We start from the raw sequence: 14,504 nt of genomic DNA on the forward strand, positions 1-14,504 counted from the left end.
GGGGTTTAGGAAGGGGGCTACTAAGTCAATGTGTGTGAAGGGGTTTAGGGAGGGGCTACTAAGTCAGTGTGTGTGAAGGGGTTTAGGGAGGGGCTACTAAGTCAGTGTGTGTGAAGGGGTTTAGGGAGGGGCTACTAAGTCAGTGTGTGTGAAGGGGTTTAGGGAGGGGCTACTAAGTCAGTGTGTGTGAAGGGGTTTAGGGGTGAGCTACTAAGTCAGTGTGTGTGAAGGGGTTTAGGGAGGGGCTACTAAGTCAGTGTGTGTGAAGGGGTTTAGGGAGGGGCTACTAAGTCAGTGTGTGTGAAGGGGTTTAGGAAGGGGGCTACTAAGTCAATGTGTGTGGTACTTTCATTATGCCTTTACAATAGTTCTAATTCAAGGCCATCAATAATGACTAAAACCAGACCTTAATGTAATCAGCAACATTAATGGACAAATCAACTACCACCTGTACTGAGATTTGAAGACTGGGTCAGAGAAGGGTGCACTAAAAGGATAGATTGAACACAAATTCTATCAAACCAAGAGCGGGGGACAGCAGCAAGATAACATTTTACACCGACTCGTCTTGATCCCAAACACAAGGTTGGTCTAAAGTGGCTAAATCAAATGGCACTCTTTAATTAGAAAATATTTAATTAAATTCCCAACTACAACCAACTGGTTATTAGACAGTGTGTTGTAAGGCATTCAGATGTTCTATTTCAATGTCTAATGTATCTACATGTCTAAATGAAGCTTTTCCAATCAATCCTGCTTCAAAAATAGGTATTTATATCTAGTCTAATTGCATTGACTAAAATCCTTAATTTAAAGTGAAAATTATTTGGTCCAATAATCATATATCAAGCCACAGGACTGTCATTTCTCACATTTTCAAAGATAAACAAGGTTATAATGTTGAATGTGTTAGTGTGCTACTCTAAGCTAAGTGCTACTAACTGTCAAATACAGGGACTGATATTGAAATAAATACCATTGACCAGAGGAGGCTAGTAGGGGGAGCTATAGGAGGACAGGCTCATTGTAATGTCTGGAATGGCATTAATGGAATTGAGTGAAACGTGGTTTCCATATGTTTGATGTGTTTGATACCATTCCATAAATTCCATTCCAGCCATTACAATGAGCTCGTCTTCCAATAGTTCCTCCCACCAGCCTCTGTCACAGACATTCTACTTATAATCTATAGGAGGGATGAGGGTACCCTCTAGTGGTAACAATAAATCTTACATCGCAACAGAAGGAGAGTACACAAGTGTTGCCATTTCATGAAATTTCACGATAATGTCCCGAAACCCAATCCAGTAGAGATGGCATTTACCAATATGCATGTTGCACACTGACCTTTTTCCTGACCTATGTTCAAGCCACCATCTGATCTTAATCCAATTGAATAAGCCAAGATCGGATGGTAAAGGCTTCAGTGAATAAAGGACAGAGTAGCTTATTTTACTCTAACCACTTACTGCACTGTGACTGCAATCTTTATTTCATATCGCCATTTTTATTAGAAGGGACAACCTGCAGACGGCTACGACACAGAAACATTTCCAAAAGGCCAGGGGTTGGTTACACCAGATCAAAGTCAAGTTGCAATTGACCCTTTTCCATGACCATTTCCATGTTGTTTAGGTTTCCACCTGTTTTGGTTCAACATGTTCTAAATGTCTGTGTGGGGACCAAGAGGCAGCTGAGCCCATAGAGATCCTATAAAAGTACTCATTCCTAATTCAATGGCTGAGCCCAACAGGTTGCCATGCAACCAGCATCCACCAGTGGGAACTATTCCCCCAGTGATGCTCACTGCGGCAGAAAAAATGCATCTGAAGAGACCAGTCTGTTAATGCTCCAATGATCTCAGTGTAGATCTCATCAAATCTAATAGCACAGATTTGAAATGGTCTTCTAATTAAGACAGTGTCAGACAGTGCTGTTATTATTTTGTTTGCAGATACAATTCATGTGGAAACACTGTAGGTTGTCTAAATTCTTTGACATGAATAAATGCTCCCATCCCTAAAGGTATGTAAGTATAACCATTTTTGCCATGCATACTGTAACATAGTTGCAAAGGTCATAGGGAAAACCTATGCTTCAGACACAGACAGATTCCACCTTCCTGGGGTGAATTTAAGCGGTAGGGATGTGTCTCTACATGCCTGTCTGGAAGGCAGAACAGAACACTCCAATGCTTCAACATCTCATAGGCTACTGTACAACAGACATGCACACGCACGTGCACACACACACCTTGGTTTTACCTGAGTATTTAGGCCTGCCTGAGTCATCCTAGTTTTCCCATCTGGAACATTCTTAAAGCTGGAGGTGTTAAGTAAACCAGCGATACTAAACCATCTGCAACAATGAGTTTAACAGTGACACACTGGCATGAGTCATGCATTCTTTCTACATCCTCTGTTGTATCCCTATGAGAGGTCCATGTAGCACTGTGTGTATTAAATTCTATCCCTCCCTGCACCAACTCTTGAGACAATAGTCACCAAATCTACCACATACAAAGGCCTCAACCCTCTACCTTTCTGCTATTAAAATGTAGCATACAATTGTGATACACAGACATAGTAACATATTCAGAATAAAAAACATGTTTATTCAAAGCACTTTCTTACCAACCCAGGCCATTTTATGTGCTCCAAAACAGTGTAGTAATAGTGCATCACAGAATAATGAACACAAACAGAATATACACAACAGAGACTGAAACAACTTCTGGAGTCGTCTCCAACATTAATGATAGTGTGTCTAAACGACAGAGAGTATGTGCCTGGATTGTGTGAACATACCTCTGTCACTGCTCTCTGTGTGTGTTTAGCATGTGTATGGACCTCAGCCGGGGTTCGGGAGGGTGCTCCAGCTCCAGGCAGGAGCCGCATGGGATCAAAACAGCTAGGATGGAGGGCCCTGAGGTGGGGGCATCGCACATCAGAACCCTGGAGCCTCCATCCCACCAACCCCTCCCTCTGCCCATCCCGGCTAACAGTCCGCTAAATGCCAACCTCATTAGGACCCATGGGGGCCCTCTCCAGGTCTGTGGGGGCCAACGGCCACATAGGATTGTCAAGGGCAATCCTATGTGAAGGGCAGACATAGCTCATTGTCAAGGGCAGACATAGCTCAACCCCCCCCCCCCCCTCCCACTCCCCCATTTAATACACAACTACAGTCATCAGGAAGGAAAGGACAAAGGCTGGATTATACCCCTTGAGCCCTCTACCTCTAAACAGCCTTGGGGAGGGGTGAGAGTATGAGTAAGAAAGACTATTGTGAGTGAACATTGGACTTATCCTATAATAAACCACACAATACCAAACACTTGTTACAGTACCAGTCAAACGTTTTAGAACACCTACTCATTCAAGGGTTTTTCTTTATTTTAACAATTTTCTACAATGTAGAATAATAGTGAAGACATCAAAACTATGAAATAACACATATGGAATCATGTAGTAACCAAAAAAGTGCTAAACAAATCAAAATATATTTTATATTTGAGATTCTTCAAATAGCCACCCTTTGCCTTGATGACAGCTTTTCACACTCTTGGCATTCTCTCAACCAGCTTCATGAGGTAGTCACCTGGAATGCATTTAAATTAACAGGTGTGCCTTGTTAAAAGTTAATTTGTGGAATTTATTTTTTTCTGGATGCGTTTGAGCCAATCAGTTGTGTTGTGACAAGGTAGGGGTGGTATACAGAAGATAGCCCTATTTGGTAAAAGACCAAGTCCATATTATGACAAGAACAGCTCAAATAAGCAAAGAGAAATGACAGTCCATCATTACTTTAAGACATGTAGGTCAGTCAATACAGACCATTTCAAGAACTTTGAAAGTGCAGTCGCAAAAACCATCAAGCCCTATGATGAAACTGGCCCTTATGAGGACCTCCACATGAATGGAAGACCCAGAGTTACCTCTGCTGCAGAGGATAAGTTCATTCGAGTTACCAGCCTCAGAAATTGCAGCCCAAATAATTGCTTCAAAGAGTTCAAGTAACAGATACATGTAAACATCAACTGTTCAGAGGAGACTGTGTCAATCAGGCCTTCATGGTCGAATTGCTGCAAATATACCAGTACATAAGAACACCAATAAGAAGAAGAGTCTTGCTTGGGCCAAGAAACACGAGCAATTGACATTAGACAGGTGGAAATGTGTCCTTTGGTCTGGAGTCCAAATTGGATTTTTGGTTCCGACCGCCGTGTCTTTGTGAGACGTCGTTTGGGTAAACGCAAGGAGGTGGTGTTATGGTGTGGGGGTGCTTTGCTGGTGACACTGTCTGTAATTTATTTAGAATTCAAGGCACACTTAACCAGCATGGCTGCCACAGCATTTTGCAGTGATACACCATCCCATCTGGTTTGTGCTTAGTGGGTCTATCATCTGTTTTTCAACAGGACAATGACCCAACACACCAACAGGCTATGTAATGGCTATTTTACCAAGAAGGAGAACGATGGAGTGCTGCATCAGATGACCTGGCCTCCACAATCCCCCAACCTCAACCAAATTGAGATGGTTTGGACCGCAGAGTCGGACCGCAAAAGTGAATGAAAAGAAGCCAACAAGTGCTCAGCATGTGTGAACTCCTTCAGGACTGTTGGAAAAGCATTCCAGGTGAAGCTGGTTGAGAGAATGCCAAGAATGTGCAAAGATGTCATCAAGGCTAAGGGTGGCTACTTTGAAGAGTCTCAAATATAAAATATATGTTGATTTGTTTAGCACTTTTTTGGTTACTACATGATTCCATATGTGTTATTTCATTGTTTTGTTGTCTTCACTATTATTATACAATGTAGAAAATAGTCCAAATAAAGAAAAACCCTTGAATGAATAGGTGTTCTAAAACTTTAGACCGATAGTATATATCAGCTGTACTAAGCTACATACGCTTCCCTCCATATTTATTTGGACAGTGAAGTCAAAATGTCTACATTTATTTATTTTATATTTAACCTATACTGAAGCATTTTGGATTTGAGATGAAATGTTTCATATGAGGCCACAGAACAGAATGTCACCTTTTATTTTAGGGTATTTTCATATACAGTGCCTTCAGAAAGTATTCAGACCCCTTGACTTTTTCCACATTTTGGTAGGTTACAGCCTTATTCTAAAATTTATAAAATATTTTTTCCCCTCATCAATCAATACACAATATCCCATAATGACAAAGCAAAAATAAAGGTTTGCTAATTTATAAAAATAAATAAAAATGAAGCATAACATCTACATAAGTATTCAGACCCTTTACTCAGTACTTTGTTGAAGCACCTTTGGAGTGATTGCAGCCTCAAGTCTTCTTTGGTATGACGCTACAAGCTTGGCACAGCTGTATTTGGGGAGTTTGTCCCATTCTTCTCTGCAGATATTCTCGAGCTCTGTCAGGTTGGATGGGGAGCATTGCTGTACGGCTATTTTTAGGTCTCTCCAGAGATGTTCTATCGAGTTCAAGTCCGGGCTCTGGTTGGACCACTCAAGGACATTCAGAGACTTGTCTCAAAGCCACTCCTGCGTTGTCTTGGCTGTGTGGTTAGGGTCATTGTCCTGTTGGAAGGTGAACATTCTCCCCAGTCTGAGGTCCTGAGCGCTCTGGAGCAGGTTTTCTTCAAGGATCTCTCCATACTTTGCTCTGCTCATCTTTCATCTGGAACGAATTGCAAAAAACTCTGAAGCTGGAGACTTATATCTCCCTCTCTAACTTTAAGCATCAGCTGTCAGAGCAGCTTACCGATCACTATACCTGTACACAGCCAATCTGTAAATAACCCACCCAACTACCTCACCCCCATATTGTTATCCCTCACTCCTAACATCTATTACGCACACCTGCCTTCCCTCGTCATGCGCATCAGCGATATTGGACTCACCTGGACTCACTCATCATCTGTTTATTACCTCCCCTATATTTGTCAGTTCCCCAACTCTGTTCCCCACTGCTGCATTGATTGTTTTTTGTCCGTGTTACCTGTTTGATGATTATGTTACTGTCTCGTTCCACATTAAATGCTTTACTCCCCGTACCTGCTTCGTCTCTCCAGCGTCAACTTATGTGACAGATGCTGTCACCACCATGCTTCACTGTCGGGATGGTGCCAGGTTTCCTCCAGAAGTGACGCTTGGCATTCAGGCCAAAGAGTTCAATCTTGGTTTAATCAGACCAGAAACTCTTGCTTATCATGGTCTGAGAGTCTTTATGTGCCTTTTGGCAAACTCCAAGTGGGCTGTCATGTGCCTTTTTCTGAGGAGTGGTTTATGTCTGGCCACTCTACCATAAAGGCCTGATTGGTGGAGTGCTGCAGAGATGGTTGTACTTCTGGAAGGTTCTCCCATCTCCACAGAGGAACTTTAGAGCTCAGTCAGAGTGACCATCGGTTTCTTGGTCACCTTCCTGACCAAGGACCTTCTCAAGGACCGCCGAGTGCTGAAGTGCGTAGCGTGTAACCATCTGTCCTCAGTTGCAACACTCAAAACCAAACTGCCTCTGGAAGCAACATCAGCACAAGAACTGTTAGTCGGGAGCTTCTTGAAATGGGTGGAGGAGGAATAATGGTCTGGGGCCGTTGTTCATGGTTCGGGCTCAGCCCCTTAGTTCCAGTGAAGGGAAATTTTAACGCTACAACATACAATTACATTTTAGACGATTCTGTGCTTCCAACTTTGTGGCAACAGTTTGGGGAAGGTCATTTCCTGTTTCAGCATGACAATGCACCCATGCACAAAGTGAGGTCCATACAAAAATGGTTTGTTGAGATCAGTGTGGAAGAACTTGACTGGCCTGCACAGAGCCCTGACCTCAGCCCCATCAAACACCTTTGGGATGAATTGGAATGCCGACTGCGACCCAGGTCTAATCGCCCAACATCACTGCCAACCTCACTAATGCTCTTGTGGCTGAATGGAAGCAAGTCCCACCAGCAGTATTCCAACATCTAGTGGAAAGCCTTCCCAGAAGAGTGGAGGCTGTTATAGCAGCAAAGCGGGGACCAGCTCCATATTAATGCACATGATTTTGGAATGAGATGTTTGACGAACATACAGTACCAGTCAAACGTTTGGACACACCTACTCATTGAAATGTATGTTTTTATTTGTACTATCTACATTGTAGAATAATAGTGAAGACAACAAAACTATGAAATAACACATATGGAATCATGCAGTAACCAAAAAAGTGTTAAACAAATCAAACTATATTTTTATATTTGAGATTCTTCAAAGTAGCCACCCTTAGCCTTGATGACAGCTTTGCACACTCTTGGCATTATCTCAACCAGCTTCATGAGGAATGCTTTTCCAACAGTCTTGAAGGAGTTCCCACATATGCTGAGCACTTGTTGGTTGCTCTTCCTTCACTCTGCAGTCCAACTCATCCCAAACCATCTCAATTGGGTTGAGGTCGGATGATTGAGGAGTCCAGGTCATCTGATGCAGCACTCTATCGTTCTCCTTTTTGGTCAAATAGCTCTTACACAGCCTGGAGGCGTGTTGGGTCATTGTCCTGTTGAAAAAGAAATGATAGTCCCACTAAGCACAAACCAGATGCAGAATGCAAAATGCTGTGGTAGCCATGCTGGTTAAGTGCGCCTTGAATTCTAAATAAATCACACAGTGTCACCAGCAAAGCACCCCCACACCATCACACCTCCTCCTCCATGCTTCACGGTGAGAACCACACATGCAGAGATCATCCGTTCATCTACTCCGTGTCTCACAAGACACAGCGGTTGGAACCAAAAATCTCAAATCAGAACAAAGGACAGATTTCACCGGTTTAATGTCAATTGCTTGTGTTTCTTGGCCCAGCAAGTCTCTTCTTATTGCTGTCCTTCAGTAGTAGTTTATTTGCAGCAATTCGACCATGAAAGCCTGATTCACACAGTCTCCTCTGAACAGTTGATGTTGAGATGTGTCTGTTACTTGAAATCTGTGAAGCATTTATTTGTGCTTCAATCTAAGGTGCAGTTAATTGCCTTCACGTCTCAGAACAAGCATAGACTGACGAGTTTCAGAAGAAAGTCTTTGTTTGTACCCATTTTGAGCCTGTAATCGAACCCACAAATGCTGATGCTCCAGATACTCAACTAGTCTAAAGGAGGACAGTTTTATTGCCTCTTTAATCGGCACAACAGTTTTCAGCTGTGCTAACATAATTGCAAAAGGGTTTTCTAATGATCAATTATTCTTTTAAAATGATAAACTTGGATTAGCTAACACAATGTGTCATTGGAACACAGGTGTGATGGCTGCTGATAATAGGCCTCTGCACGCCTATGTAGATATTCCATAAAACACTTGCCATTTCCAGCTACAATAGTCATTTACAACATTAACAATATCTACACTGTATTTCTGCTCAATTTGATGTTATTTGATGTTTTTTATTTTTTTATTTAAATTTGCTTTTCTTTCAAAAACAAGGATATTTCAAAAGACCCCAAACTTTTGAACGTTAGTGTATGTTTTACCATTTAGAAATGAAAGTACTTCATGTATCTAGTCCCCTCATTTGAATAAGTCACAAGTATTTGAACCTATTCACCTATAGTGCATTAAAGTAGTCAAAAGTTTAGTATTTCGTCTTATATTCTTAGCATGCAATGACTAATTTAAGCTTGTGACTCTACAAACGTGTTGGCTGCATTTGCAGTTTGAAAACAAAAGGTATAGCCCTTTCTCGAAACAAAAGGTAATGTTCAGGCAGCTATCTCTGCACAACACCACAGTATGTCCACCCCTTCCATTCCCACCCCCTCGCCTGATGGGGCACTTCAAAGATTAGAAACCAGGCAAAGGCCCCCCAGACCACTCTGTTGTAACCACACCTACTTTATCCTCACAGGCCCTTCCCCTTCTTGGCTCACTAATGAACTCCAGAGGTCAGTCACTCTAACTCCACAAGCTGAGGATACAGATAGGAAAGTTTTGAGATCGACATTACTAAGAAGAAGAGATTGATACTACACTTTGCATAATCTAAGGGCCACCACTAAATCCACAGCCCCTCTCATAGTATTATCACGGTGATGTTGGTCTGATTCTAGCGAGATCAGTACACAGATTTGGATAAGGAATTTGATCTTGATTTTCACTTTGACCATTGTAGTGGATTCTGCAGGCAATGCAGCATGTATCTGGTAAGCATATATTTTTCAACCTTTACTAGATTAGTGAATCAGTGGTCTGGCAAGAGAGCAACAGCAACATGATGACCCCGTCCCCCCTTACAGCTGACCCCTACCACCAGGGAAACGTCAGGATGACCCTGGAGAAGTCTGACCTCTGGAAGTCCTTCCACAACGTAGCAACTGAGATGATAATCACCAAACATGGCCGGTAAGATACTGTTGTTGTCAAATCAATCATCATCATCATGGCTGGTGCCATCTCCAAACAAGCCATTGACTGAGCACATCCCATGTCTCTCATATCCCATTCATTTCTGATATGTAAATCGACAAAACATAATTGAGGTGTGTGCACTGAGGAGTGCATTTCTTGAAATTCTGTAGCTTTAGCAATGCAGTGAAACTGTCTCTGCTGCTAGTATGCTTTTTTTCTTGTGTAAGAACGAGAGAGCACAGCGTTTTGGTCAGGAATTGAGAATATAATCCCATTTGTGTGGGATTGTGTGTATCAGGAGGATGTTTCCTCACTGCAACGTCAGTCTGTCTGGACTCCAACCCTATGCCAACTATGTCCTCATGGTGGATATGGTTCCTGTGGACAACTTCAGATACAGGGTAAGAACATGTCCACCTTCCTTCTATAATGCATCATATATCATGTATTATACACACATTACAATACATTTCTATTGGGAAAGGTCCTATTGATAACCAACCGTGTCACAATTTGGAATATAGTCAGGCATTGTTTTAAAAGGCAACAACGAGATTAAGTAAAAGACAAGCTTGCATATCAACCCCAGCAGTCAGTCTGCATACAGTCCAGACAGTGACACACTAACACCCAGCCAATCATCACACACACTGCATATCAAAGACCATTACTACTTCCTGTTTTTCTACCCCCGGCTGGAGGTCCAGCCATTTAGCACCCCACCTCCAACTCCCCCCGCTCTAATCAAAGTGAATGGGGAGCAATCACCCCTCCATGCATCCACTGGCCCTCCCCTGAGTACACTGTTGCTTTTGACCAAATGGCTCTACCGAGAGAGAGTTTTTCCTTTGTTATAGCAGTTGAAGTAAAAATGTTGGTAGATTATATGGAATGATGTACATACCTACATGATACTACTCAAGCATGCAGTGGTATGCACCATAGATTCCTTACATATCTCACTGTAGAGACTGAGGGTATGTGAGTTCTTGTGGTGTCTAAATGTCGAGTCTTGTCTTGGAGTTTGTTTCACACCTGGGTAAACCACATCCCCTCCCCCTGCTCTCTGTCTCTGTAGTGGAATAAGGGCCAGTGGGACATGGCTGGGAAAGCCGAGCCCCAACTCCCATGTCGGACGTACGTACATCCGGACTCCCCCGCCCCGGGCTCCTACTGGATGAAGCAATCTGTATCCTTCCTCAAGCTCAAACTCACCAACAATACTCTGGACCAGCACGGCCATGTAAGTAAACCCATCTCCTTCTCTACTGGATCCCCAGCCCACGCCTCACAGTCGGAGAGTATACAGTTGTACTATCGATAAACAATACAGTTAGTTTTTTAAATGTTTTTTATATATATTTTTATGGGACATATAAAGAAATACAAATTACAAATTGAACAGATACATAATTTTATCCCTCTATACTTATAGAAACCCCGTCCCTTTAACAACAAAAGCAGCATACAAAAATAAAATACATTTACGAATGGAAATAATAATATATAAATATGCACACAAGTACACATACACAAAAATTTAAAAAACATCACTATCCCTTCCTTCCCACACCCTTCCGTATCCTGTTGGCCAAAATCCTTACTCCTGAACAATAGAAGGCAACTGTTCAAAAAAGGAAATGAAAGGCTGCCATCTCAAGAAAAAGTTATGAGTACATCCTCTGAGTGTATTTCATTTTTTCTAAGTGTTGAAAAGACATTAGATATTTCAACCAGGGTGATGCAGTGGGAGGTTTGAAGGATTCCCAGTTAAGCAAGATCTGCCAGCGGGCTATAAGGGAGGCAAACACTACAGTGTCCGCTTTACTTTTAGTGAGACTAGGCAGCAAACACTACAGTGTCCGCTTTACTTTTAGTGAGACTAGGCAGCAAACACTACAGTGTCCGCTTTACTTTTAGTGAGACTAGGCAGCAAACACTACAGTGTCCGCTTTACTTTTAGTGAGACTAGGCAGCAAACACTACAGTGTCCGCTTTACTTTTAGTGAGACTAGGCAGCAAACACTACAGTGTCCGCTTTACTTTTAGTGAGACTAGGCAGCAAACACTACAGTGTCCGCTTTACTTTTAGTGAGACTAGGCAGCAAACACTACAGTGTCCGCTTTACTTTTAGTGAGACTAGGCAGCAAACACTACAGTGTCCGCTTTACTTTTAGTGAGACTAGGCAGCAAACACTACAGTGTCCGCTTTACTTTTAGTGAGACTAGGCAACAAAGATGGAACTCCAAATATAGCTATTAGAGGAAACAATGCTGTTAGTTCACTCCACCTGTGTTGTATCTGTTCTGTTCCCAGATCATCCTGCACTCTATGCATCACTACATCCCACGCTTCTCTGTGGTCCAGGCTGACAGTCTGTACAGTGTACGCTGGGGACACTTCCATTCCTTCTCCTTCCCTGAGACCTCCTTCACTGCAGTCACCGCCTACCAGAACACTAAGGTCCATCTACAAACTCACGTGTTAAGAACATACAAATGGCACACCCACATAATTCACTTTTCAGGGAATGAGTGTAACCTAATCTGATGTCTTCATCTCTACTCCTGCTTTCAGATCGCTAAACTGAAGATTGACCACAACCCCTTTGCTAAGGGATTCAAAGGGGAACACACCCGTACTCATAGCAAGAGGTACATATTATTAGAACTATAACACTTGGTGCATGTGAGAATACAAGCGATAGCATATTTATTTATATGTCATTTTTTCCCCATAGGTGTCGATCCAACAAGAGTCCTGGGAATGCTACAAAGAAAGCCAAAGAAGACAACGATCCAGGAAACCAAAGTCCTCCAGGTACCAGTCAACGATATTTGACACTGTTATAATGTAAATGGTTGCCAGCCTATTGGCAGTCTCGTTGATGCAAAACCGTTTTCCATACAGACCTCCAGACGCCAAAATTAAACTGTGAGCTAGAAGAACAGAGGATGACCCTAGGAGCCACAGAGAATGTGGTTTCGGGTAAGGAGGATCTCTTGTCCCCCTGGGCCTTGAAACAGGACCCATTCCAGAGCCACAGCCTGCACACTGAAATACTGGAGCTCCACGACCACAGACAGGAATACAGCACTGAGGAGCAGATGGTGCCTGGCCCTGCATCTATGTCCTACCAACCATGCAGGTACTGTACAACCCACCAGGAACACTCACACGTTGTAAATTACACCTTGACTTCCATTGTTTTTAAAGAAACCCAAGGCTGACACACCACACTCATTTAGAGAGTCACTCTAACAGCCTGCACACCCACTTGAGAACTAACATATGCAGAAACAGCACCCGTTATGCCAATGGAACATTCAGTGACTCATGGCTATACTTAACAGGCCATCTATGATGCAGGAAGTGGACACCTCAATACTGTGCATGAAAAAGTAGAGTGACTGATTTCATTTGTGGGTTGATGTCATGATGGCAACATCAACTAGCAGTTCATATCAGTAACCCACTCCATATTTCTCATTGTCTCCAGATCGGTTGAGAATGGCAGACTTCTCTCTCCCTCCTCTATAGCGGAGGATGGTGAAAGCAGGCGCAGCTATGAGTCTCACGTCCCAGATGTAGCCACTGTCCCTGGACAGAAGATTACCAGACCTGTCCTTGTCAGGGACATGGGTCACCACCACCACACCTTGGCTCCAGCCATGCCCCAGGACTACAGAGTGTCCCCGGTCCATCTGCCCATGTCCTCCAAAACCTACCCTGGGCATTTGGGTTACAGTTACCCCCTCTATGGCCACTACTCCACTGACCAGGGTATGGGTCAGTGGGCTGAGTGTGGTACTGGACAGTACTCTGGACCATACTTTCCTCACCACCGGCCCTTCGTCCCCAGTCAAACGCTGACCACAGACCAGGGCACCCTCCCAACTCAGTTTTTATCATCATGGCAACATAGCGGCAGAGTGGAGCTGGAGCCAGAACTTCAGTTTGGACAATCAGGCTGATCTGACAAACAGATCAGAATAGCTGACTCAGACTCACAAAGCAAAGGAGCGGGCTTTCACATTGTGAAGAAAGATACTTGGGACATTTCAGAAAAGTTTCAGAGAGGAAAAGTTGGTGATATTTGTGCATGAGGTCCAAACAAAGATATCTTAATGTTGTGTTCTTTGAACTTGTTCTCTGCTATGTGTGTCAAGAGGGGTGTGTGCCATTTGCTGTTCCCAGTCTAGTCAGGCCTGCAGTCAAATTCAGCTGAATATAGCTATGTCAATGCTATATACTGGACTTAATGGACTGAACCTGCTCTCCTACAGTGCTGGTGCTCCATATGAACTGCCTTTAAATATGTGTGGACGTTCATGCTTGTATGATGCATGTAAAGTATTAAAGTATGTGTGTATGTGATAATTGAGATCAGAATATAACCAAACCTACTGGCTACAGACGTCGGATTAATATGTTTTGATTTAGATTTGGTTGAGTTGTCAACGAAAGTGAATTCAATGTGAAATAAACAAAATATTTCACCATGTCACTGGATTTAGGTTAAAGAAATGCGAAATTCCCTTATGTTGATGACTTCCAATCCGTTTCCACGTTGATTCAGCGTCATCACATTGAATTTTTGGTTTAAATTATGTGGGAACAATGTTGATTCAACTAGTTTTTGACCAGTGGGAAATGATGTCATGATATTCCAAAATAAATACAATTCGGAATCAACTCATATTCCCATATAGAAACATGAATCTTTATCATACATGTTGTGAATATTACAACTCTTTTCACACAAGCCATAAGTGATCCAAGGGAAGTCAATGTTTCCCGGGAGACACTGCAGGAAGAAGAGATACAGAGGGACGCAGAGGTCAGTCCTTCACTCCCACAGAAGGGAGTCATTGTCATAGGATAGTTGGCAACGCAGAGTACAGACGGACATAGAAGGGCATCAAGATTAGTCTTTACCTCTGTAAAACCTAGGCCTGGCAAAAGAGAGCAAGGGGGAGAGAGATGATCATAAGGCTGGCCGGGTTGTTAAGTCTGCCGCAAATATTTAACTGAGAGAGAGAGAGACCGTCTGCAACTAGCCGATAGGGCTTCTGGGAGCACGTTCTACACAAGGCCATGGTCAGTGGGCCTATCATAAAGCTCCACGTCTCCTCAT

At 42.9% G+C, this 14,504-nt stretch overlaps 1 protein-coding gene across 1 annotated transcript; it reads left to right on the top strand.

Moving 5' to 3' along the window:
• Nucleotides 1–9,228: 9,228 nt before the first annotated feature.
• On the top strand, nucleotides 9,229–13,341 carry LOC135517026 (T-box-containing protein TBX6L-like). The gene is made up of 8 exons (XM_064941058.1): nucleotides 9,229–9,359; nucleotides 9,664–9,766; nucleotides 10,444–10,608; nucleotides 11,684–11,830; nucleotides 11,945–12,021; nucleotides 12,108–12,187; nucleotides 12,278–12,515; nucleotides 12,867–13,341. Exons 1-8 carry the CDS (start codon nucleotides 9,229–9,231, stop codon nucleotides 13,339–13,341), a joined length of 1,416 nt encoding a protein of 471 aa, XP_064797130.1.
• The last annotated feature ends 1,163 nt before the right edge of the window (nucleotides 13,342–14,504 follow it).

This window comes from Oncorhynchus masou, chromosome 28, assembly GCF_036934945.1.
Source record: "Oncorhynchus masou masou isolate Uvic2021 chromosome 28, UVic_Omas_1.1, whole genome shotgun sequence".
Lineage (NCBI taxonomy): Eukaryota > Metazoa > Chordata > Actinopteri > Salmoniformes > Salmonidae > Oncorhynchus > Oncorhynchus masou.